The 26,227-nt window shown below is 39.3% G+C and overlaps 1 protein-coding gene across 1 annotated transcript in view; it reads left to right on the top strand.

Annotated features, from left to right (window-relative positions):
• The window catches only part of LOC130682145 (transcription initiation factor TFIID subunit 1-like), a 180,881-nt gene that overhangs the window by 17,784 nt on the left and 136,870 nt on the right, over positions 1-26,227 (top strand). Inside the window, 25 exon segments of the mRNA XM_057496300.1 lie at positions 3,173-3,414; positions 3,818-4,033; positions 4,422-4,640; positions 4,979-5,138; positions 5,141-5,185; positions 6,445-6,621; positions 6,968-7,095; positions 7,191-7,248; positions 7,251-7,294; positions 7,381-7,587; positions 8,067-8,160; positions 8,163-8,239; positions 8,467-8,571; positions 10,106-10,246; positions 10,248-10,288; positions 10,290-10,305; positions 10,471-10,542; positions 10,544-10,613; positions 11,001-11,098; positions 11,100-11,132; positions 12,180-12,260; positions 22,510-22,659; positions 22,848-22,973; positions 23,250-23,429; positions 24,058-24,235. Of these exon segments, the coding sequence (XP_057352283.1) occupies positions 3,173-3,414; positions 3,818-4,033; positions 4,422-4,640; positions 4,979-5,138; positions 5,141-5,185; positions 6,445-6,621; positions 6,968-7,095; positions 7,191-7,248; positions 7,251-7,294; positions 7,381-7,587; positions 8,067-8,160; positions 8,163-8,239; positions 8,467-8,571; positions 10,106-10,246; positions 10,248-10,288; positions 10,290-10,305; positions 10,471-10,542; positions 10,544-10,613; positions 11,001-11,098; positions 11,100-11,132; positions 12,180-12,260; positions 22,510-22,659; positions 22,848-22,973; positions 23,250-23,429; positions 24,058-24,235 (2,958 nt within the window).

The raw sequence follows: 26,227 nt of genomic DNA, 5'->3' as shown, positions 1-26,227 counted from the left end.
TAGAATGAATGCATTGCAGTCTATTTCCCCCTTTAGTTCTGTTAGTATTTGTTTCACATCTGCTGGTGCTCCTGTGTTGGGTGCATATATATTTATAATGGTTATATCCTCTTGTTGGACTGAGCCCTTTATCATTATGTAGTGTCCTTCTTTATCTCTTGTTACTTTCTTTTTTTTGAAATCTATTTTGTCTGATATTAGTAACTGCAACCCCTGCTTTCTTCTCGCTGTTGTTTTCCTGAAATATGTTTTTCCATCCCTTGATTTTTAGTCTGTACATATCTTTGGGTTTGAGGTGAGTTTCTTGTAAGCAGCATATAGATGGGTGTTGCTTTTTTATCCATTGTATTACTCTGTGTCTTTTTATTGGTGCATTCAGCCCATTAACATTTATGGTGACTATTGAAGGATATGTACTTATTGCCATTGCAGGCTTTAAATTCGTGGTTACCAAAGGTTCAAGGTTAGCCTCTTTAGTATCTTACTGCCTAACTTAGCTTGCTTATTGAGCTGTTATATACACTGTCTGGAGATTCTTTTCTTCTCTCCCTTCTTGTTCCTCCTCCTCGATTCTTCATATGTTGGGTGTTTTGTGCTGTGCTCTTTCTAGGAGTGCTCCCATCTAGAGCAGTCCCTGTAAGATGTTCTGTAGAGGTGGTTTGTGGAAAGCAAATTCCCTCAGCTTTTGTTTGGGAATTGTTTAATCCCACCGTCATATTTGAATGATAGTCGTGCTGGATACAGTATCCTTGGTTCAAGGCCCTTCTGTTTCATTGCATTAAATATATCATGCCATTCTCTTCTGGCCTGTGGGGTTTCTGTTGAGAAGTCTGATGTTAGCCTGATGGGTTTCCCTTTATAGGTGACCTTTTTCTCTCTAGCTGCCTTTAAAACTCTTTCCTTGTCCTTGATCTTTGTCATTTTAATTATTATGTGTCTTGTTGTTGTCCTCCTTGGATGCTTTCTGTTGGGGGTTCTGTGTATTTCCGTGGTCTGTTCGATTATTTCCTCCCCCGGTTTAGGGAATTTTTCAGCAATTATTTCTTCTAAGATACTTTCCATCTCTTTTCCTCTCTCTTCTTCTTCTGGGACCCCTATAATACGGATGTTGTTCCTTTTGGATTGGTCACACAGTTCTCTTAATATTGTTTCATTCCTGGAGATCCTTTTGTCTCTATGTCAGCTTCTATGCGTTCCTGTTCTCTGATTTCAATTCCATCAATGGCCTCTTGCATCCTATCCATTCTGCTTATCAACCCTTCCAGAGTTTGTTTCATTTCTGCGATCTCCTTTCTGGCATCTGTGATCTCCTTCCGGACTTCATCCCATTTCTCTTGCGTATTTCTCTGCATCTCTGTCAGCATGTTTATGATTCTTATTTTGAATTCTTTGTCAGGAAGACTGGTTAGGTCTGTCTCCTTCTCTGGTGTTGTCTCTGTGATCTTTGTCTGCCTGTAGCTCTGCCTTTTCATGGTGATAGGAATAGTCTGCAGAGCTGGGACGAGTGACGGCTGGAAGGACTTCCCTTCTTGTTGGTTTGTGGCCCTCCTCTCCTGGGAGAACAGCGACCTCTAGTGGCTTGTGCTGGGCAGCTGCGCGCAGACAGGGCTTCTGCTTCCTGCCCGGTTGCTATGGAGTTAATATCCGCTGTTGCTGTGGGCGTGGCCTGGCTCGGTCAGCTGCTCCAAAATGGTGGAGTCGCGTTGGAGCAGGAGCTGCTGGGAGGCTATTTATCTCCGTAAGGGGCCTCCGTGCTCCCTGCTGCCCAGGGGGTTAGAGTGCCCAGAGATCCCCAGTTTCTCTGATGCTGTACCAAGTGTTCCAGGATGTTTCCATCTGGTTTTGGGGTCCCTATCCCTTTAAGACTTCCAAAAAGCACTCGCAGAAATAAATAAATAAATAATTAAAAAAAAAAAGCTGCTCGCTTTTCTTTCTTCCTGGGTGCCAGCCTCAGGGACCCGCTCACAGGTCTTGCTGCCCTGTTTTCCCAGTATCGAGGGCCCTGCACTCTGGCCCGGATGGCTGGGGCTGGGTGTTCGGCAGTCCTGGGCTCCGTCTCCCTCCCGCTCTGCCTGCTCTTCTCCCGCCGGGAGCTGGGGGGAGGGGCGCTCGGCTCCCGCGGGGCGGGGCTTGTATCTTACCCCCTTCGCGAGGCGCTGGGTTCTCTCAGGTGCGGATTTGGTCTGGATATTGTCCTGTGTCCTCTGGTCTTTATTCTAGGAAGGGTTGTCTTTGTTATATTTTCATAGATATATGTGCTTTTGGGAGATTCCCACTGCTCTACTCACGGCACCATCTTGGCTCCTCCTCCATTGTTGTATTTTTTTAGGTCTGTTTATTTCATCTGTTTATTGCTCAGAAACTGCAGACCCAGTCTCTTTCTTCTCTGCTCCAACCGCAACCACACTGGCCCCAAAATAATTTCTGATGTGACTCATTTGTGTACTGGTATTTGGAAACTACCTGTTTAGATGATTCTCTTTAAAATAAATTAAATCGGGAAGGCACTCTAGAATGTGTATAAATCTTATAGAGCCAATAGCCAGATTCAGAGATTACCATGGCAGAGTCCTCATTGATCATCTCACCTCTTCCTCAGTCTGCAATAGTAGTAACCCTGTCCTATGCTAGAATTTGGGGAAGAGCAGTGTCTTTGATCTCCTGTATTTTGATGCTTATGTTATCCTAAGCTACTTCTATTGGAATTTTACGCCATTTCCTTTTTAGTCTGTGGGCTAAACAGCAGCTGTAATTTTATGTCATAGATCTTATTTTATGCTAAATAACTTCATTGTTATCCTATGGTCTTAGAAAAGTTCTTCACCTTATGGGTCTCTGAACTAGACATGATAAGGGCTGACTGATGTAAAAATGCATAATTTTGGGCACATTCATTTCACCTAATATATTTACAGGAAGTAGTAAATGTAGTAATAGTGTTTGTTCTCTTTCATCACAACCCTAGGGTACCAGGTACAAGCTGAGTTGGGGATAGTGGGTGATAATGAATTGGAATGAGTGTTTTGGGTTGCATTCTAGTAATTTGGGTTCTTGGAACCATATCCCCTGCCACTGAGCCATGCCTATAAGCCTAGATTTGGGGTTGTTGGCTTAATTTGAGGAAATAATGCTCACACCTATATGCCAAAGGGGTTTCTCTTCCTTGTTGCAGTGTCTGAGGATGGAGAAGGCATCATCTTGCCCTCCATCATTGCCCCTTCCTCTTTGGCCTCAGAGAAAGTGGACTTCAGTAGTTCCTCTGACTCAGAATTTGAGGTGGGACCTCAGGAAGTAACACAGGCAGAATCTGAGAACAGAAAACTGACCCTACCATTGGCTGGAATTATACAGTATGATGCCACCAAGCTGTTGCCAAGTGTCACAGAACTTTTCCCAGAATTTCAACCTGGAAAGGTACTTTCTGTGGAGAATGCCCACATTACAAACCACTGACTCCTTCTAAATACTGAGATCTGTTGTTAAGGTACTGAATATAGAATGGCTTCCTTATTCTTAATATCTAAAGGTGTCCTTATCCAAGGACATTATAGTAAGTGTTTTTTTAAGTTGCATGCATTCATAGCACATGTGATTTATATAGTTCTCATTAGAAATCGTTCTTGTTGTCTTAGAAGAATTAGTCCAAATTACTAAGGAATACTTCTTTCTTTGCTTTTTTGAAAGAGGTTATAAATATGAGTTTAGCACTCCTTAATCTCCACAGTTGAGTAGACCCCTCAAAGTTTCCAGACCCAGATGTTCCTCTTTTTTATCTGGCATTTGAGTTTCTGATACGGTAATGTGTTCTGTGTACTAGGTGTTACACTTGCTATGTCTTTTTGGGCCAGGGAAGAACGTCCCATCTGTTTGGCAGAGTGCTCGGAGAAAGAGGAAAAAGAAGCACAATGATCTGATACAAGAAGAGCAGATCCAGGAGGTGGAGTGCTCAGTAGAATCAGAAACCAATCAGAAGTCTTTGTGGAACTATGACTATGCTCCGCTACCACCTCCAAAGCAGTGTCTCTCTGATGATGTAGACAAAATAGGGACCTGTGATTAAGACCTAGGAGGGGAACAAATGAGTTCCCCCTAGCATATGTCTAAATTAGAAATAACACCTTAGTAGGCAGAGTCCTGTGGTGATTACAAGTAATCATGAGTTCAGTCCCAGTGGCTATCCCTTCCTTTTTGTAATAAAAAAGTACTGGGGGCTGGAAGATAGTGATATGTAAACTGGAGAATAGGAGAGTTTGAATGATAAGCACGGTGTGCCATGATATACCTCTGTTGTTTATATTCTAACTCCAGTTCTATTCAAGAATCATCCTTATGGCTCTTTTAACTTGCTCACCTGCCTATATTCTTAGGACATCTGGGATCAGGAAATCCTCTTCCCCTTCCACTACTTTGTTTTGTTACAGATCACGATGATGGCTCCTGTGGAGTCCAAATTTTCCCAGTCAACTGGAGATATAGATAAAGTGACAGATATCAAACCAAGAGTGGCTGAGTGGCGTTACGGGCCTGCCCGACTGTGGTATGATATGCTGGGTGTCCCTGAAGATGGCAGTGGGTTTGACTATGGCATCAAACTGAGAAAGATGGAACATGAACCTGTGATAAAAAATAGAATGATGGAGGTAAGCAACACTAGTATGTAAGAACGGAATCAATGTGCCCAGGGCCCTATCAGTTTTATTTTACTTTCCAATTAGGAAGATAATGGGCAGGGTTTCTTTGGTGAAAGATGTGGGTGTCTAAGCCTTTTGTCTGGTAAGGTGTATCACCCTGGCATTTGGTCCCATTGTAAGGATTTTAATTGTGAAATGAGTGCTTTGCCAGACTAGAAGTGGTCCTCCATTTTTGGGTGGTTCTCTCAAGTCAAGAACCACATGTGATGTATGTAATATGGGATTTGGGGTGAAAACTTTGACCAGTGACCATTCAGGGATTTGTTGTCCCTTCCGTACTTATGCAGGACTTTAGGAAGCTTGAGGAAAGCAGTGGTACTGATCTTCTGGCTGATGAAAACTTCCTGATGGTGACACAGCTGCATTGGGAGGATGATATCATCTGGGATGGAGAGGATGTCAAACCCAAAGGGACAAAACCTCAGTGTGCAAGCCTGGCAGACTGGCTTCTTCCAGCATGATGCCGAATGCCATGGCTTATAACGTTCAGCAAGGTTTGTTTCTATGCTGGCTGTGTCCAGCCCACTGCCCTCCATCTCAGTCATCCTAATTGGGCTTAGCTGTAATCTTTGCTGCTGCTGAGTGAGGGCAGTGAAATGGTTTGGATCTGAGCCCTGATTCTAGTCTGTAATAAATTTTCTTTTGCACTGTTATTAATGAGCTAGGATTCTCATTAGAAGAATGTGAAAACCATTTTAAAATTAAAGATCTTTCTGAGCTATAATAATCCTTTATATGGTTCACTTTGTTTCTGAAACTTTTATCTTTATCATTCAGAATTTGCCTTCTTTCTCTTTAAACATGCCAAAAAAGGTATATTAATACTTAGTGTAGAAAACTTGGAAAATATGTTGTCAAAAGTCCCTGGTCATCCTACCATCCAAAGAGTATTGACTATTAACTTTTTTATATACTTTGTTTTCAGTTTTCTGTCTTGTGTGTGTGTATGTAGTAGCTGGGCTCATCTCTACAGATACAGTTTTTAACTAAGTATTCTATGTTCTAAGTTCTTCATAAATGTTTAATGACATGGGAAACTCATTTTAAACAAAAAACATATGAAGTGGCATACTTGATACCCTGCTTGTGTAAGTGGGGAAGAAAAGCACTCTATATAAACACAGAAAGCTGACTAAAAGCAAATACACTATAGGTGTCAAAGTGGTTATTCTGGTTTGTAAGATCACAGGTAGCTGACTAAAAGCAAATACACTATGGGTGTCAAAGTGGTTATTCTGGTTTGTAAGATCACAGATAGCTTCAGTTTTCTTTATACCTTTCTGTATTTTCCAGATTTTCAGTTAACATGGATTATTACATATATAATTTGGAAGAAAAACAAAAATGTCTTAATTTTTAAATCTAAGAAATTATTTTTTTCCTTCCTCACACCCTTTATTGGTTGCACAGTATTCTTACATGGATGATTTTATAAACTACAACAATAATTGTATTTTTAATATATTTTACTACCATTTATTGTTACCATGTTTTGCCATATCATTACCAAATTTCACTGATTCCTTATTAAACATATGGCTGTTTAAATTTTGACTCATTAAAGTTATTGCAAGGAGCATTTTTTTCTGCAACATTTTTTAAGTGAGAAATACACTATGTCTAGTAGGTTTCTTTTCAGTAGCCACATTAGTAATTCTTCTAACATTTGTTCCTTTTCCCTCTGCTAGAATCATAATTGAAAGGAGCATAAGTATTTTGTCTATTGCTGAGTTTTTCTTCCTGTTTTGACTAGGTTTTGCAGCCACCCTGGATGATGACAAGCCTTGGTATTCCATTTTCCCCATTGACAATGAGGAGCTGGTATATGGACGCTGGGTGGACAGTATCATTTGGGATGCCCAGGCCATGCCCCGACTGTTGGAGCCTCCTGTTTTGACACTTGATTCCAATGATGAGAATCTCATTTTGGGTATGGTACTGTAAGGTCAGTTTTATAATTGACAGCTTGCTGTTAATGTCAAGAGGCAGGAGGAAATGGGTAGGTCATGACTAGAATCTTCCTTGTAGCAGTTTGAGAGAGCAAACGGTGGCTGTTAATTTCTAATATTTGTGTATCATTTAGGGAAAACTTGTAATGTAGGGAAGTTGGAAAGTAGTACCTTTGAGATGTCCTGAGTGTGTTTGGTGAGAGTGAATCATGGACTAGAAGTGGTTTGGAGTGCGATGAGATACCTGGTTAGGAAGTACAAAGGTACTGGGAGGAAAGGTGAATCTTAGGGATAGCACCTCCAGAGTGATTTTTATTTCATCCTTAGAAATTCCTGATGAGAAGGAAGAAGCCACCTCTAACTCCTCCTGTAAGGAGAATAAGAAGGAATCATCTCCGAAGAAGAGTCGAATTGTCTTAGGGAAAACAGGTGTCATCAAGGAGGAACCACAGCAGGTCTGTGAAGGGAAAAGGGACTTAGTGTTTAGAACAAAGAAAGGTAATGGAGAAGGGTAGTCTGACTAAGGCTTGTTTGATGACCTGTCATTTAGAACATGTGTCAGCCAGAAGTGAAAGATCCATGAAATCTCTCCAATGAATATAACTACCCCAGCAACAGGGTCTTAGAGGCACTTTTGGAGGAAATATTATCCAGGTAAAAGCATTTTTTCTGTGGTGGATGGGAATCACTGCTTTGTTCTGCTGGAGAATAGGGGTTAATCTTGCCTAAGCTAGAGTGAGTATTTAATTAGAACTTTTGTATCTCTTGCCTTAGCACTCAATCCAGCTGTGGAGTTACAGCAGCCCTTCTTTCCCACCCACATGGGGCCCATCAAAATCCAGCAGTTCCATCGCCCACCTCTGAAGAAGTATTCCTTTGGGGCACTATCTCAGCTAGCAATTCATTCAGTCCAGCCCTTGCTAAAGCACATCAAAAAGAAGGCTAAGGTATGATTGAATCCTGGTTAGAAAGAAACAGCCATAAATAACATTGGAGTACAAATTGGGGAAATGCACTGGATATTAGGTGATATTAGGGAATTATTTACTTTCCTAGATGTCATAGAATGTTACTGTGGTTATTTAGGAGACTGTCCTTATTTTTAGGAGATGCGAGCAAGAATACTTCATGGCTGAAGTGCTCTGATGACTGCAATTTTCAGAAATGGTTCTGCAGAATCCATAGGAGATTGTTATAGATAAAACAAATACAGCAAAATATAAACAGTTACATCTAGGTGGTGAGATGAGATGATAAGTGTTCATAGTTTTAGCTTTATTATAAAGTTTCAAAATTTTTATGATGAAATGAAAGAAAAGGCAAGTTGAGGTAGTGTTTGGTGTCAGTGTCTCAGAATGAACAGCATCAGTCTGTAGTTTCAGTTACCCTATCAGGAGCTGGACTATATTCTCCTTGTTCTGGGCAGATGAGAGAACAGGAGAGGCAAGCTTCAGATGGTGGAGAGATGTTTTTTATGCGCACACCTCAGGACCTCACAGGCAAAGATGGAGATCTTATTCTTCAGAATACAGTGAGGAAAATGGACCATTAATGATGCAGGTTGGAATGGCAACCAAGATAAAAAATTACTATAAGCGGGTGAGTCTACTCAGAAGATCTTTGTTGTTAATATAGCTAGTCAGATGTCCAGTGATAATCTGTAAATGTGTATTTGTCTTTGTTATACTATAGATTTCTTGGAAGAAAGGAATGGTATCTTAGAGGTAGTAATACTAGTAAAGTGTCAGTCATGCTTGTGGAATATTTTGTGTAGGTTTATTGATTATATTCCATGATAATAAGTGAGTCTGCTGTGTTCCTTATAGAAACCTGAAAAAGACCCTGGAGCCCCTGATTGTAAATATGGAGAAACTGTTTACTGCCATACATCTCCTTTTCTGGGATCTCTCCATCCTGGCCAATTACTGCAGGTGAGGAATTCTTTCCTGTTGTAACGTTTTGCTAAAGAAATTGACAGATGAGCTAGTCAGCCCCCAGAGAGAACCAGTTTTAGTTCATTGAGGTACTAGTCTTACATCAAATGTGGGGAAGATCAGTATAATCCAAGAGTGGTTGTAATCCAGAATTTTTTTGATCTTTTTATTAAAATTGGCTTCTAATTATGTTATTCGTAAGCTAAATTTAAAGTAGTTTTTTGAAAATGCACACTGGTAAATCCAGAAACATCTGGGTGGCAAAGGGAAGTCAACCTGGGATTAATAATTATAGTTAATTTGTAAATGTTTAATTTGGATGGGTCCAAGTGGTATGTTTTGACTGTATTAGTTGTGGTCATTTTGAGTATTGAACCACACCTAAACTGTGCTATTTAAAGTCCACAACCTTAGTAAAATGTTTTTTCTTCCTTTTTTGATGGCTGTAGAAAGGTCCTCTGGAAACCTAGCTTTCACACATTTTGTTGCAGGGAAATCAAGAGGTCCACAAATGATGTGAGGAAATCTCTAGCACTTGCCTGCCGTGTTTTTCCTCCCCTTAATTTCTCTTGGCAATCTTAACCATTTTCCCTGCTCTTGTACCTTGTGAGTTCCATTATTATTGTTGCTTATTCTCTTAAAGCATCTGCAAAGCCTATTTTTCTTTATCCTTTACATCTGTAGTCCATTTTCCAACAGATTTTGAGTATTATCTTTATTCTATTACTGGCATTTTTCTTCCTGTAACTTTCTGTTGAGATGTTCTATCAATCCATCCCCTTCTTTTGTGGCTACCTTTGTAGTTTGAGAAAAATCCTGTTTTATCTTCTCCTGTAATTCTTTTTCTTTCTCTATTTCACAATTAGAATTTTGTTTGCACAGTCGTATATTGAAGATCCTCTTTCTTCTTGTCCACAACTCTGATTTTCTCAGAAGTCTTTCCTTAGATGCACAGGTTTCTTGTGACAGTTGGTTCCCATGTGGCTGCTACTTAAGTCCAAAATGTTTCTCTCTTCCATGTTTATTCTGTCTTCTCTAGCACATATTCTACCTCATTAGCTTTTGTTGTTTTATTTTTAAATTTCTTTAACAAATGTTCTGATCTCATCTGTATTATGTCAGGGGCTAGGGTAGTAGTATAGTACTTATCAGATGACTTCCATATATAATCTTTATAGCAATCCTGTGAGGTATAAGCATTCTAACTATCTGTTATAAAGATGGCTGAAAGTTAAACTCAGGGATATATATAACTTACCTGACATCATAATAGTGAGTAGCAGAGCCAGTGTCATGACTCCAAATCCTGTAGTTTCCCCTCTACTGACTCTTAAAGATTGCCAGTGGATAAAAACTTAACCTGTCCAATTCCACTTGATATTCCATATTATAATTTGTTTATATTACTGGATGGATTTTAGGTGGCATAATGGGGACAAGGGCAGACAAGCTTGATTATCCTTTCTCATTAGTTGACCAAATTTCTTAGGGCTTCTCTGTATATAATTTGGTGTTTTTCCTTCTGTTTTAGGCATTTGAGAACAACCTTTTTCGTGCCCCTATTTACCTTCATAAGATGCCAGAAACTGGCTTTCTTATCATTCGGACAAGATAAGGTTACTATATTTGGGAATTAGTGGATATTTTTGTGGTTGGCCAGCAGTGCCCCTTGTTTTGAAGTTCCTAGGCCTAACTCCAAAAGGGCAAATACACATTCAAGACTTTCTGCAGGTAAGAATGAGAGGATAAGGAGGAGGTCAGGATGCACATAAAAGGGTATATGAATTTGGGGGCACATCAAGAAGGATCAAAACACACAGGGACTTAACAGGGGAAGGGGCCCTGGTGAGGGCTTTTATTATTTGTTAGATAAAAAACATTTGGTTTATTGGGCAGGTTTTTATTTACCACCTCTTCTGGAAGAGTAAAGATCAGCCACAGCGGATCCAAATGGAAGATATAAAAAGAAACCTTTCCTTCCCATTCAGAAAGCAGCATCCGGAAGAGGCTAAAGCTCTGCGCTGACTTCAAACGCACAGGTCATCAGTTGTGATTGATTATTTGTCCTCTCTGCCTCTTTCCAAGAAAGGAATTAGGGATTTCTGTTAAAGGATAAATGTACAGCTAACAAAATGGAAAAAGAAATTGTTAGTCATCTAAAGGAGAAGATAGAAAATCTTTGAATTTTGGAGGCTCTGATTGCTTTTTGATTTTGCCTGCCAGGAAATTCAGTGTGATTGTTGAATGTCTTATTTGAGATGTAGGAAAACCTAGCAGGGGTTTTCTTGACCAGTCAGGCTGTCTTTGGCTAGGCCTCATACCTTTTAGGACATTGCCTGGTTCGGTCTTTGCTTGCTATCCCTGTTGCTGTCAATGAAAGGGCCTTGGGAATTCAGAATGTTTTCATTCTCTCTTACCTTTTTTAGGGATGGACCCAAACTGGTGGGTGCTGAAATCTGATTTTCATTTACCAACTGAGGAGGAGATCAAAGCTATGGTGTCTCCAGAGCAGTGCTGTGCTTATTTATGGCATGATAGCTGCTGAGCAGTGACTAAAGGTGAACACCTTCCTCTTAGGCACTGCTTATGCCTATGGGTTTTTTCAGAGAGACAAAGATGAAGACCGTTTTCACTGGCTTAGAAATGATGGTGATTTAGATTATTGCCAATTATTTAAAAATTCATGTTGTATGAGATACACTGTGTGTAGCAGTTCTGGGGAAAACTACAGTTTAGCTACATATCAGTGGGAAGGGTTGGTGAGGGACCTAGGGCATATTTTTTGCTGTGCATATCCATTTGGGTGGTGACTTCAATCTTGTTCTTTACAAGACAAGCATTTTGCAGGGAAGTATTTCTCAGTTGTTTTCCACAGCCTTACGAGTGGGCAGAGATGATGATGTTGGTGCTGGACATGTACTTGAGAGAAGCACAGAAGTATTCTTTTTTTTTTAATTTTGGTATCATTAATCTACAGTTACATGAAGGACATCATGTTTACTAGGCTCCCCCCTTCACCAGGTCCCCCCCACATCCCCGTTCACAGTCACTGTACATAACATAGTAAGATGCGGTAAAATCACTACTTGTCACCAAGTTCGGAGTCACTGTCCTTCAACATAGTAAGATACTGTAGAATCACTACTTGCCTTCTCTGTGTTGCACAGCCCTCCCCGTGCCCCCCCAACACCATACATGCTAATCGCAACGCCCCCCTTCCTTTCTTCCCACCCTTATCCCTCCCCTCCCACCCGTCCTCCCCAGTCTCTTTCCCTTTGGTAACTATTAGCACAGAAGTGTTCTTATCAGGCCAAAGTAGAAAAGATCTAGCTGATGTGTGATGGCACAACTCTGTCCCACTGAATCAATGAGTCTGAGTTAATGAGCATCTGTATTTAGCTCCCTCGTGGGCCTTAACTATCCATATATCAGCTGATAAGTTTCTTGAAATGTAATATATCCTCTGATAGCCTATGGTGATAGTTAACAGAATCCATTTTCTGTGCAAAATGTGCTTTGATATTCTGTACTAGGTGTTCAGTGAAATTGTGCTTTGTGCTTTCCAGTTGATTGATAATTGATTGCATGAATTGGTCCTCTTCCAGGATGCTGGCTATGGTGAGAAGTCTTTTATTGCTTCAGAAGAAGAAGATGAGGAAGATTTTCAGATGAAGATTGATGATGAGGCAAGGAAGTACACTAATTGTTATTAGTACATACCATTTATCCTTTTTGAAAAAAAAACAGCTTTATTGTTTATTGAGGTTTTTTAGAAAACCCATTTAAAGTGTACAATTTTTATATGTATATATGTTGTATATGTTTTGATGTATGTTGATACCTGTGAAATCATCACGACGAGTGTTTCTGTCACCCCCAAAAGTTTCTTCGTGCCTCTTTGAAGTCCTGTTATCATGCCTCTTCCCTTCTCTCCACCCTCCATGTCCCCTGACAACCACTGATCTGCTTTCTGTAACTATAGATTAGTTTGCATTTTCTGGAATTTTAGATAATTGATTCATATAGTATGTATTCTTCTTTAAAATTGTGGTAAAATATACATAATATAAAACATACCATTTTAACATTTAAGTGCACAGTTCAGTAGTCTTAAGTATATTCACATTGTTGTACAACCAATCTTCAGAACTCTCTTCATCATGCAAAACTGAAACTGTTACCCATTAAACAGTAACTCTCCATTCCTTCCTCCCCCAGCCTCTGACATCCGCCGTTCTACTTTGTCTTTCTTTTACTACTTTTAAGTATTTCACCCAAGTGGAATCTTTAAGTATTTGTTGTTAGGTTACTGATTAATTTAATCTAGTGTAATATTCTCAAGGTTCAGCCATGTTGTAGCATGTGCCAGGATTTCCCTTTTTAAGGGTAAAAATAATTCTGTTGTATGTGTATACCACATTTTGTTAACTCAGCCATTGATGGACATTTGTGTTGCTTCCTCCTCTTGAATATTGGGAATACTGCTGCTAGGAACACAGGTGTGCAAACAACTACCCAAACCTTCCTTTCTTTTGCATATATACCTAGAAATGGGATAACTTGATCATATTGTAGTTCTGTTTTTAGGGTTTTTTTTTTTGAGGTACCTCCATACTGTTTTCCAAAGAAGCTGCACCATTTTATATTGCTCTCAATTGTGTAAGAGTTCCAGTTTATCCACATTTCCCAACACTTGTTACTATTGTTTCTTTGATATACCCAGCCATCCTAATGGGTGTGAGATAGTACCTCATTGTCGTTTTAATTTGCATTTCCTTAATGGTCAGTGTTGTTCAGCATCTTTTCATGTGCTCGTGGGCCATCTGTATGTCATCTTTTGAGAAATAGCTATTCAACTCCTTTGCTGATTTTTGACTCAGATTCTTTATTTTTTGTTGAGTTGTAGGAGTTCTTTATATATTCTGGATATTAACCTTTCATCAGATAAATATGCAAATATTTTCTCCCATTCCACAGGTTGCCTTTTCACATTGTGTTGTGTCCTTTGATACAGAGAAGTTCTAAATTTTGATGAATTCCAATTTATCTAATTTTACTTTTGTAAATTGTGTTTTTATCCAAGAAATCATTGCCAAATTAAATGTCATAAAGCTTTTCCCCTATGTTTGCTTCTAAGAGTTTTATGTTTTTAGGTCTTAGATGTAGGCCTTTAATCCATTCTGAGTTAATTTTTATGTGGTGTAAGGTAAAGGTCCAACTTCATTAATTTGCATGTGGATATTCTTTTTTTTCCAGTACCACTGGTTGACAGTATGTATTCTTTCTTGTCTTTCACTCTGTACTTATGTTGAGATTAATTCAGGTTATTGTGTATATTGAAAGTTTGTTTCATTTTTATTGCTGAACAGTATTCCATAGTATGGATGTACCACAGTTAGTTTAACTAATCACCTATCTTTAAGGATTTTTCATTGTGCCTAGTTTTTGGCTGTTAGGAATAAACTACTGTGAATATTCATGTATAAATCTCTGTGTGGATGTATGTTTCCTTTTTGCTTGAGTAAATACTTAAAAGTGGAATTACTGGGTCATGTGGTAATTCTGTGTCTAACCTTTGGAGGAACTGTCAGGCTTCTATAGTGGCTGCACCATTTTACATTTCTACCAACAGTGTATCAGGGTTTCAGTTTCTCCACATCTTTGTCAAGACTGGCTATTTTCTGATTTTTAAAATTATGGCCTTTCTAGTGCCTTGTGGTTTTAATTTGCATTTCCCTAATGGCTAAGGATGTTGAGTGTCTACTTATTTATACACATAACATTTTTGGTCACCTGTTCATCTCTTTTTCCCATTTTTATTTTAATTAGTTGCTCTTCTTATTATTGGGTTTTGAAACTTATGTATGTATACTAGGTCTGAGTCCTTAAAGAGGTATGTGATTTGCAAAGATTTTCTCTATCTTTATTTATTTATTTTTATTTGTTCCTTCAGTTATTTTATTATTTTATTTTATTTACTTTACTTTCATTAATCTACAATTACATGAGGAACATTATGTTTACTAGATTCCCCCATCACCAATTCCCCCGCATACCCCCAAACAAACACTGTCCATCAGTGTAGTAAGACGCTATAGAATCACTACTTGTCTTCTCTGTGTTGTACAGCCCTCCCTGTGCCTACCCCCTCCCCACCCAACCCCCGACATTATGTCTGCTCATAGTAATGCCCCTCTTTTATCCCCTTATCCCTTTCCCTTTGGTAACTGTTAGTCCACTCTCAGGTTCTATGATTCTGCTGCTATTTGGTTCCTTCAGTTTTTTTCTTTGCTCTTCTACTCCACAGATGAGTGAAATCATTTGACACTTGTCTTTTTCTGCCTTGCTTATTTCCCTGAGCATGATACCCTCTAGCTCCATCCATATTGTTGCAAATGGTAGGATTCTTATGGCTGAATAATATTCTCTTGTGTATATGTACCACATCTTTATCCATTCATCTACTGATGGACACCTAAGTTGCATGCATTTCTTGGCTATTGTAAACATAGCCAGTGCTGCGATAAACGTAGAGGTGCATATGTCTTTTTCAAATAGGGCTGCTGCATTCTTAGGGTAAATTCCTAGGAGTGGAATTCCTGGGTCAAATGATATTTCTATTTTGAGCTTTTTGAGGAACCTCCATACTGCTTTCCACAATGGTTGAACTAATTTACATTCCCACCAACAGTGTAGGAGGGTTTCCCTTTCTCCACAGCCTCACCAGCATTTGTTGTTCCTTGTCTTTACTATGTTGTCGATCCTAACTGGTGTGAGGTGATACCTCATTGTGGTTTTAATTTGTATTTCTCTGATAACTAGCAATGTGGAGGATCTTTTCATGTGTCTGTTGGCCATGCGAATTTCCTTGGAGAACTGTCTGTTTAACTCCTCTGCCCATTTTTTAATTGGATTATTTGCTTTTTGTTTGTTGAGGTGCTTGAGCTCTTTATATATTTTGGATGTCAACCCTTTATTGGATTGGTTTGTTGAAGTAATTTATTACTATATTCTCCCATACTGGAGGGTGCCTTTTTGTTCTACTGGTGGTGTCCTTTGCTGTATGGAAACTTTTCAGCTTGATATAGTCCCACTTGTTCATTTTTGCTTTTGTTTCCCTTGCCCAGGAGATAAGTTCTTTAAGAAGTCGTTCATGTTTATGTCCAAGAGATTTTTGTCTTTTTTTCCCTAAGAGTTTTATGGTTTCATGACTTACATTCAGGTCTTTGATCCATTTTGAATTTACTTTTGTGTATGGAGTTAGACAGTGATCCAGTTTCATTCTCTTACATGTAGCTGTCCAGTTTTGCCAGCACCAGCTGTTGAAGAGGCTGTCGTTTCCCCATTGTATATGCATGGCAGCTTTATCATGTATTAATTGACTGTATATGTTTGGGTTAATATCTGGACTCTATTCTGTTCCACTGGTCTGTGTGCCAGTACCAAATAGTCTTGAGTACTGTGGCTTTGTAGTAGAGTACGACCCCCCTGCTTTATTCTTCCTCCTCAGGATTACTTTGGCTCTTCCGGGTCTTCTGTGTTTCCATATGAATTTTAGAACGATTTTCTCTAGTTCGTTGAAGAAAGTTGTTGGAATTTTGTTAGGAATTGCATTGATTCTGTAGATTGCTTTAGGTAGGATGGCCATTTTGACAATATTAATTCTTCCTGTCCATGAGCATGAGGGATGTGTTTCCATTTATTGGTATCTTCTTTAACTTCTCTCATGACTGTCTTGTAGTTTTCAAAGTATAGGTCTTTCACTATCTTTGTTAGGTTTAGTCCTAGGTGTTTCATTGTTTTTGATGCAACTGTGAATGGAATTGTTTTTCTGATTTGTCTCTCTAGTAGTTCATTGTTAGTGTATAGGAAAGCCACAGATTTCTGCATATTAATTTTGTATCCTGCAACTTTCCTGAATTCAGATATTAGGTCTAGTAGTTTTGTAGTGGATTTTAGTGTTCTTAATGTACAATATCATGTCATCTGCAAACAGGGACAGTTTAACTTCTTTACCAATCTGGATGCCTTTTATTTCTTTGTGTTGTCTGATTGCTGTGGCTAGAACCTCCAGTACTGTTGAATGGATGTGGGGAGAGTGGGCGTCCTTGTCTTGTTCCCAGTCTTAAAGGAAAAGCTTTCAGCTTCTCACTATTAAGTATGATGTTGTCTGTGGGTTTGTCATATATGGCCTTTATTATGTTGAGGTACTTGCCCTCTATACCCATTTTTTTTTTTTGTAGATTATTATTTTTTATTGAAGGGTAGTTGACACAGTATTACATTAGTTTCAGGTGTACAACACAGTGATTCAATATTTATATACATGATAATTCTAGCTACCAGCTGTCACCATACAAAGTTGTTACAATACTTTGACTATATTCCTTATGCTATGCATTACATCCCGGTTACTTACTTATTTTACAATTGGAAGTGTGTATTTTTTTTTTTTTGAGAGGGGATCTCGCATATTTATTGATCAAATGGTTGTTAACAACAATAAAATTCTGTTTAGGGGTATCAATGCACAATCATTAATCCACCCCCAAGCCTAATTTTCGTCAGTCTCCAATTTTCTGAAGCATAACGAACAAGTTCTTACATGGAGAACAAATTCTTACATAGTGAATAAGTTACATGGTGAACATTACAAGGGCAGTCATCACAGAAACTTTCGGTTTTGCTCATGCATTATGAACTATAAACAATCAGTTCAAATATGAATACTCATTTGATTTTTATACTTGATTTATATGTGGATACCACATTTCTCTCTTTATTATTATTATTTTAAATAAAATGCTGAAGTGGTAGGTAGATACAAGATAAAGGTAGAAAATACAGTTTAGTGTTGTAAGAGAGCAAATGTAGATGATCAGGTGTGTGCCTGTAGACTATGTGTTAATCCAAGCTAGACAAGGGCAATGAAACATCCACGTATGGAGTAGATTTCTCTCAGAACGGGGGGGTGAGGTTCTAAGCCTCACCTCTGTTGATCCCCAATTTCTCACCTGATGGCCCCCCTGCGACTGTGCCTGTCTTAGGTTGTTCCTCCCTTGAGGAATCTTACCCGTCTCTGGCTAACCAGTCATCTTCTGGGGCCATACAGGGAAATGTGAAGTTGGTAAGTGAGAGAGAAGCCTTATTGTTTGAAAAGGTTAGCTTTTTACTTCTTTGCATAATTATGCCCTTCTATACCCATTTTGTTGAGAGATTTTATAATGAATGAATGTTGAATTTTGTCAAACGCTTTTTCTGCATCTTTGGAAATGCATATGTGGTTTTGTCCTCCTTTTTGTTGATGTGGTGGATGATGTTGACGGTTTTTCTAATGTTATACCATCCTTGCATCTCTGGAATAAATCTACTTGATCATGATAGATGATCTTTTTGATGTATTTTTGAGTTCGATTTACTAATATTTTATTGAGTATTTTTGCATCTGTGTTCATCAGGGATATTGGTCTGTAATTTTCTTTTTTTGTGGTGTTTTTCCTTCTTTTTGGTATTAGAGTGATCCTCATAGAATGAGTTTAGAAGTATTCCCTGTTCTTCTACTCTTTGGAAAACTTTAAGGAGGATGGGTATTAGATCTTAACTAAATGTTTGATAACACTCAGCAGTGATTTCATCTGGTCCAGGGATTTTGTTCTTAGGCAGGTTTTTGATTACCAGTTCAATTTTGTTGCTGGTAATTGTTCTGTTCAGATTTTCTGTTTCTTTTTGGGTCAGCCTTGGAAGGTTGTACTTTTCTAGAAAGTTGTCCATTTCTTTTAGGTTACCAATTTGTTAGCATTAATTTTTTATAGTATTCTGTAATGATTCTTTGTATTTCTGTGGTGTCTGTCTTGATCTTTCCTTTGTCATTTCTGGTTCTGTTTATGTGCGTAGACTCTTTTTTTCTTGATAAGTCTTGCTAGGGGTTTATCCATTTTGTTTATTTTCTCAAAGAACCATTTCCTGCTTTCATTGATTCTTTCTGTTGTTTTATTCTTCTCAATTTTATTTATTTTTACTCTAATCTTTATTATGTCCCTCCTTGAACTGACTTTGGGCCTAATTTATTCTTCCTTTTCTAGTTTTGTCAATTGTGAGTTTATGTTGTTCATATGGGATTGATTTTCTTTGCTGAGGTATGCCTGTATTGCAGTATACTTCTGTCTTAGCATGGCCTTTGCTGCATCCCACAGACTTTGAGGTGTTGAATTATTGTTGGTATTTATCTCCATATATTGCTTGATCTCTGTTTTTATTTGGTCATTGATCCATTGGTTATTTAGGAGCATGTTGTAAAGCCTCCATGTGTTTGTGAGCTTTTTCATTTTCTTTGCGTAATTTATTTCTGGTTTCATACCTTTGTGGTCTGTGAAACTGGTTTGTACAATTTCAATCTTTTTTTATTTACCGAGGCTCTTTTTCTGGCCTATTATATGATCTATTCTTGAAAATGTTCCATGTGCACTTGAGAAGAATGTGTATTGTGCTGCTTTTGGATGTAGCGTTCTGTTGATGTCTGTCACGTCCTTCTGTTCCAGTGTATTGTTCAGTGTCTCTGTTTCTATATTTATTTTCTATCTAATTGATCTATCTTTTGGTGTGAGTGGTATGTTAAAGTCTCTAAAATGAATGTGGTGTATTCTATTTCCCCTTTTAATTATGTTGGCTTTTGTTTGACATATTTAGGTCCATCTGTTCTAATGTGTTGCTCAGTGCCTCTGTGTACTCATTTTCTGTCTGGTTGATTGGTCCTTTGGAATGAGTGGTGTGTTGAAGTCTCCTGAAATGAATGCATTACATTCTATTTCTTTGTTTAATTCTGTTATCACATATGTTGGTGCTCCTGTGTTGGGTGCATAGATATTTATAATGGTTATATTCTCTTGTTGGACTGAGCCCTTTATCAGTATGTAATGTCCTTCTTTTTCTCTTGTTACTTTCTTTGTTTTGATGTCTATTTCATCTCATACAATTACTGCAACTCCTGCTGTTTTCTCCCTATTAATTGCATGAAATATGTTTTTTCCATCCCTTCACTTTTAGTCTGTACGTATCTTTGGGTTTAAAGTGAATCTCTTGTATGCAGCATATAGATGGGCTTTGTTTTTTATCCATTCAGTGACTCTATGTCTTTTTATTGGTGCATTCAAACCATTTACATTTAGGGTGATTATCGGTAGGTATGTACCTATTGCTTTTGTAGTCTTTAGATTCGTGGTTATCAAAAGCTCAAGGTTAACTTCCTTACTATCTAAGAGTCTAACTTAACTCACTTAATATGGTATTACAAACAGTCTAAAGGTTCTTTTTTTTTTTTTCCTGTGTATTCCTCCTCCATTCTTTATATATTAGGTGTCATATTCTGTACTCTTTGTCTATCCCTTGATTTACTTTGGGGACAGTTAATTTAATTTTGCATTTGTGTTGTAATTAGCTGTTCTACTTTCTCTACTGTGGTTTTATTACCTGTGGTGACAGCTATTAAACCTTAACACTTTCATCTGTAGCAGTCCCTCCAAAATACACTGTAGAGATGGTTTGTGGGAGGTAAATTCTCTCAGCTTTTGGTTGTCTGGAAATTGTTTAATCCCTCCTTCAAATTTAAGTGATAATCTTCCTGAGTCAAGTAATCTTGGTTCGAACGGCCCCTTTGTTCAAGGCCTTTCTGCTTCATTGCATTAAATAAGTCATGCCACTCCTTTCTGCCTATAAGGTTTCTGTTGAGAAATCTGATGATAGCCTGATGGGCTTCCCTTGTATGTGTTCTTATTTCTCTCTCTGGTGCTTTGAACAGCCTGTCCTTATCCTTGATCTTTGACATTTAATTACTCTATGTCTTGGTGTTGTCTTCCTTGAGTCCCTTGTCCTGGGAGATCTGTGCACCTCCATGGCCTGAAAGACAATCTCCTTCTCCATATTGGGGAAGTTTTCAGCAGTTACCTCCTCAGAGACACTTTCTGTCCCTTTTTCTTTCTGTTCTCTTTCTGGTACCCCTATAATGCGAGTATTGTTCTGTTTCTATTGGTCACACAGTACTCTCAACATTCTTTCATTCTTAGGGATCCTTTTTCTCTCTGTTCCTCAGCTTCTTTGTATTCCTCTTTTCTAGTTTCTATTTCATTTATTGTCTCCTCCACCATATCTAATCTGCTTTTAATACCCCCACTGTGCTCTTCAATGATTGTATCTCCAACTGGAATTCCCTCTTGAGTTCTTGAATATTTTTCTGTACCTACATAAGCATGTTAATAATTTTTATTTTGAACTCTCTTTCAGGAAGATTCATGAGGTCAATGTCATTTAAATGATCCTGAGGAGTTGTGTTGATTAATAATTTAAATTTCAACCAGGTTCCTTTGGCATTTTGTATTTGTGTATGGGCCCCTCTTGTATCCAGAAGCTCTACTCTGTGGAGCTGCTCAACCCCTGAAGCAACGTCCGCAGGGGAGTGGTATTGGTGCCTGGGGGAGGAAAGAGCTGTTTCCTGCTTCCCAGCTGCTGTGCCTGTCTCCAGTGTCTGAACAAGTGGGCCAAGCACATAGGTATAAGCCTCTATGCTTTGCATTTGTAGTTGCTGTAAACAGATCTTCCGTCTGGCTGTCCTAAAGCCAGGGTAGGGTTTACTGGCTGGAATGTGCAGTTGGGTGTGTATCACTGAGGGGTTCCTTGGTGGTGCATAGCCGGCCAGGGAACTGGAGCACCTAAAGACTGTGAAAGCTCCCAACCTGCTGGGTATAGTGCACTCAGACAATTTTGTCTACTTTCTTTTCTCCTGAGCATGACTGCTCTGTGCAATCCTTGCCCCTTTAGCAGCCCTCTTGCTAAGGGCTTCCTTCTTAGGAAGCCTCTTAGATCGCCCACCTTTCTTTTGTCCCAGGACTGCCGGATATGGATCCCTGCTTTCCACAAGCAGCTGGAATCTCAATCTCTCCAGGAATTCTGCCTGTCTTAGTTAATCACAAGAATACCATGCAAGCACCATGAAATGTGTGTATGTGCTCCCAGAGTAGATCTCTGGAGTTAGGTATTCAGTAGTCTTAGCCCTCCACTCCCTTCCCACTCTGTTTCTCTTCCTTCCTGGCAGTGAGCTGGGGTTGGGAAAGGCCTTGGGTCCAGCCGGGCCACGGCTTTGGTACCTTACTCTGTTCCGTGAGGTTTATTCCTTTCACCAGGTTTATGCAGTTTGGCACAACCCTCGTTCCTGTTGCCCTTTCAGGATTACTCATATTAATTATATTTTTGTATTTTATGTGGTTTTAGAAGGAAGCCTCCGTCTCACCTCTCATGCCTCCATCTTTAATCCTCTCCTCCTTGATCACTTTCTAGGTAATCATTTGTAGTCTTAACTAGTCTGTATGGAGAAACACATTCCCCTACTCTTAATTTCCTTACTGTTTTGTGGGATTTCTAAAAGGTTTTCAGGATTCCAGGAGAGAGAGGACAGACCGTTTTGAGCAAACCAGTGGCAGAGGTGAAATGGACTCTGATTCAATGCTCCTGGGATTGGGGCTAGTGTTTTGTAAAGCATGATTTATCATCTAATTATGAAAATATGTGGGTCATTCTATAGAAGTAATCGGACAGTCAAATGCAGTTGTCAGTCTAACTTTTGTGCATCATGAGGATGGGGGCAACACCGTCTCTGAGAACTCTCAGGGAAGCTCAACAAATATTGGAGTGAAGGATACCACTGTTCCACATATTCCTTCTTCTAATGGCTGAAATCTTAACTTCTATTTAATATCATGATTTAATTACCATAGAAAAGAAGAACAGCAAGCTCTGAGCCCTGGGCAGCTTTATGTAACAATTGGTTTTTGTGGATAGTTTACAAAAGCATCAAACTGTGTTACTGTAACTGATCCAACTTTCTATCATGGCTAGACATAGAGCAAATGTGCTCCATAACCCTTAGAATCTTTTTCTATGTGTCAGGTTCACACAGCTCCTTGGAACACCACAAGGGCCTTCATTGCTGCCATGAAGGTCAAGTGTCTCCTGGAGGTGACTGGGATGGCAGATCCCACAGGGTGTGGTGAAGGGTTCTCGTATGTGAAGATTCCAAACAAACCAACATGGCAGAAGGTGAGAGTGTCTGAATTTCTGTACGATGAGAATCAAGGAAGAAAGAAAGGAAGGTTAAGGAGTCGTGATGAATAGGATGCATGATCTAGGAAGCAGTTAAGTTGACAGGATGATTTAAGTGGCTACTACAAGGAATTCAGCTCTCTAGGATTCTTAACCTGTTTTTCTGTATTTTGTTTTTGATGTAGGATGATAAGGAGCCTCAGCCAGTGAAGAAAACAGTGACAGGAACAGATGGAGATCTCTGTCACCTCTCTCTGAAAAATGACAAGCAACTTCTTCATAAATTCGGTGTGCTTGAGGAAAAGCTGAGTGTGGAAGAGGAAAACGTAGAGGCTCCTAGGGGCTTTGCACAAGGAGGGAAGAGGTAGTAGGCAGATGTAAGAAACTGTCTGGAGGATTTTGTGGTGTAAGTTGTGGGGGCCTGGGTCTTGGATACTTTTTCAGGAGTTAGTTCTAAAGCTTTCTGCTTAAAATATTTTGGGTGTTGTTATTTTGATCTAGCTCTCTAACCATGTGTCTTGGTTTGCTCTTTGAAATCCCTGAATAATTGGTGTGTGTGTGTGTGTGTGTGTGTGTCTCTCTTGTAGATTAAAAAGTTTTCCTGCTGGGAAGTGATTGATGCTGTATGCACAATGTTAACAGAACAGGCCCGCTCTGGAGAGGGACCCATGAGTAAATTTGCTCATGGATCAAGGTTTTCTGTGGCTGAACATCAAGAGCGTTACAAAGAGGAATGTCAGAGCATCTTTGACCTGCAGAACAAATGTGTTTTAGTGCTGCAGAAAATCCAATCTGGAAAAGTGGGGGAGTCCAAGACACTATTTTATAATGGAGAAACCTAATTATGTTTTAGTCACACCTAATAATATAACTAGGTAGTAAGGTGTCTGGAGATTTCAGGATGGCATCTGTTCATATACTGCTAGAGTACCTACTTTATTCAAAACAACTTGGCAAAGGTTTTGAATGGCAGGTGGTGCTAGGTTTGAGCTCTGGGTTCCATGGCAGCTTTTATGGCCTGCTTGGGCCTAGCAGCCATTACGGTGGTGATAGGGGACAGGAAGTTGTATGTTCTCTGAAGGCTTACTGTTGAGAGGATGGTAATGCCCTAATTCAGAATGACCAATAATATATTGATGTGTTTCTCAGGGTCTCTCCGGGAATTCTGAAAGAGTTGTGCTATTTCGTATTTCAAACTTGCCTTGTTCTCTAAATGTCTAGGAAAACTTGTAAAGCTTTTCCGTTAAGGGCCCCATATCTCAGTGGATTTTGAATGTTGTTTTTAAGGCTGACTTCCCAATTTCCTACTGTAGCCTCAAACTGCTTCTTCAGCTCTTTGTAAACTTTTGTATTTCCCCTTGTCTTAATTTGAGGTTGTTTTTTTTCTCTTTTTAGGGTTTGTCATCAACTGAAGTCTTATCAACTGACACAGATAGCAGATCAGCTGAAGACAGTGACTTTGAAGAAATGGGAAAGAACATCGAGAACATGTTGCAGAATAAGAAAACCAGTTCTCAGCTATCACGTGAACGGGAGGAGCAGGAGCGGAAGGAACTACAGAGGATGTTATTGGGTGAGGGTAGTGGCTTCACAGACAGACGAGAAAGATTAAAATGTATAAATAACTGCAAAGTAATCACTGAGGCAATGCTGGAGGCAGCAGATGTAGGGATGAGTGTAGAAAGATGACCTGTAGATGAGGTAAGAAAGATGACTGCAAACTGGACTCTAGGTTGTGGGGCATAGATGGAAGAGATGCTGTCAGTCCACTGCTGTCTCTGCATCAGGCCTGGCCAAGCCAGGGCTCTCAGTGCTGTCCATCAAGTGAGCTGTCTGGGCATTCTTCGTAGAGGGTAAGAGTTTTTAATACAGAATCTGAATGAATTTGGGGGTTGGTTCTTGAACCCTCTGCAATCAGTATGTCAAATTCTGTGCAAATGTGCCTTTTCTGAGATAATCCATGGCTTTCAGAAGATTTTTAGAGGAGTCTGAGCCCCTAAAAAGAGCTAAAATCCACCAGCCAAAAATTGCAGAAGTTGAGGGTGAAGGGTGATAGTGTCCTGAAGTGGTGTGGGATATGTATGGACTTTGGAAATGAAAAGAGGAAAAAAACAAGCTGACTTTAAGATTTCTCTCTGGGCTTGCTAGGAAGATGGTGGTACCATTGATTAAAGTAGCAAATTTCAAAGAAAGAAGCAGGTTTAACATGGGGAGGTGTGGAGTTTGAGGTCCCCATGCCACTACCTAGTGTAGATGGCAAGCAGGCAACTGAAAACTTGGCTGTACATACAGAGAGAGAATAAAGGCTGAAGATGAAGGTTTACGTAACTGTTCTCACTCATAGTAGTCTTTTCCTTTGTTTCCTCCTCTTTGTAAAAGCTTTGTGTAATTTTGTTGTTTTGACTACATTATAAAGATGTAATAAAGCCTCTTCACCTGTGTGGTCCTGGATCAGCTGTATCTACATCACATGGGAGCTTGTTAGAAATGCAGAAATCTCAGGGGTCACCACAAACCTACTGATTAGATTCTGTATTTTAACAAGATCCTCAGGTGATTCCTACTCATTCATAATTAAAGTTTGAGAAGCATACTCTGGACTTGTTTCTGTGGTGCATGGGTACTTTTTTTTTTATTAAGGTCTCCTTGATATACAATCTTATGCTCAGGTTTCACATGAGCAACATTGTGGCTACTACATTCCCCCCATTAAGTCCCCACCACATGTCCCATTACAGTCACTGTCCATCAGCATAGTAAGATGCTATAGAGTAATTACTTGCCATCTTTGTGCTATATACTTCCTTCCCCGTGCCCCCCACTACATTCAGTGCACTAATCATAATGCCCCTTAATCCCCTTGTACTCCCTTCGCACTGACACTCCCCAGTCCCTTTCTCTTTGGTAAGTGTTAGTCCATTGCTGTTTTGTTCCTTTTTGCTTGTTGTTATATTCCACAGATGAATGAAACCATTTGGTACTTGTCTTCAGCTGGCTTATATCACTGAGCATATACCGTATAGGTCTGTCCATGATGCAAATGGTAGGATTTGTTTTCTTATGGCTAAATAATATTTCATTGTGTATATGTACCACACTTTCTTTATCCATTTATCTACTGATGAGCACTTAGGTTGCTTTCATAGGTTGGCTATTATATGTTATATTGTGCTGTGATATACATCAGGGAGCAAAGGCCTTTTTTATTTTTTATTTTGGTATCATTAATCTATAATTACATGGGGAACTTTATGTTTACTAGACTCCTTCCATCACCAAGTACCCCCACATACCCAATTACAGACACTGTCCATCAGCGTAGTAAGATGCTGAGAATCACTACTTGTCTTGTCTGTGTTGCACAGCCCTCCCCATTTCTGCCCTCCCACATTATACATGCTAATCATAATGCCCCCTTTCTTTTCTCCACCCCTTATCCCTCCCTTCGCACTCATCCTCCCCAGTCCCTTTCCTTTTGGTAACTGTTAGTCCATTTTTGGGTTCTGTGATTCTGCTGCTGTTTTGCTCCTTCAGATTTTTTCTTTGTTCTTATACTCCACATATG

Source organism: Manis pentadactyla, chromosome Y (genome assembly GCF_030020395.1).
Source record: "Manis pentadactyla isolate mManPen7 chromosome Y, mManPen7.hap1, whole genome shotgun sequence".
In the NCBI taxonomy this organism is placed as follows: domain Eukaryota; kingdom Metazoa; phylum Chordata; class Mammalia; order Pholidota; family Manidae; genus Manis; species Manis pentadactyla.
The sequence above is the reverse complement of the archived record's forward strand: the minus strand, read 5'-3'. Positions and strand labels throughout refer to the sequence as shown.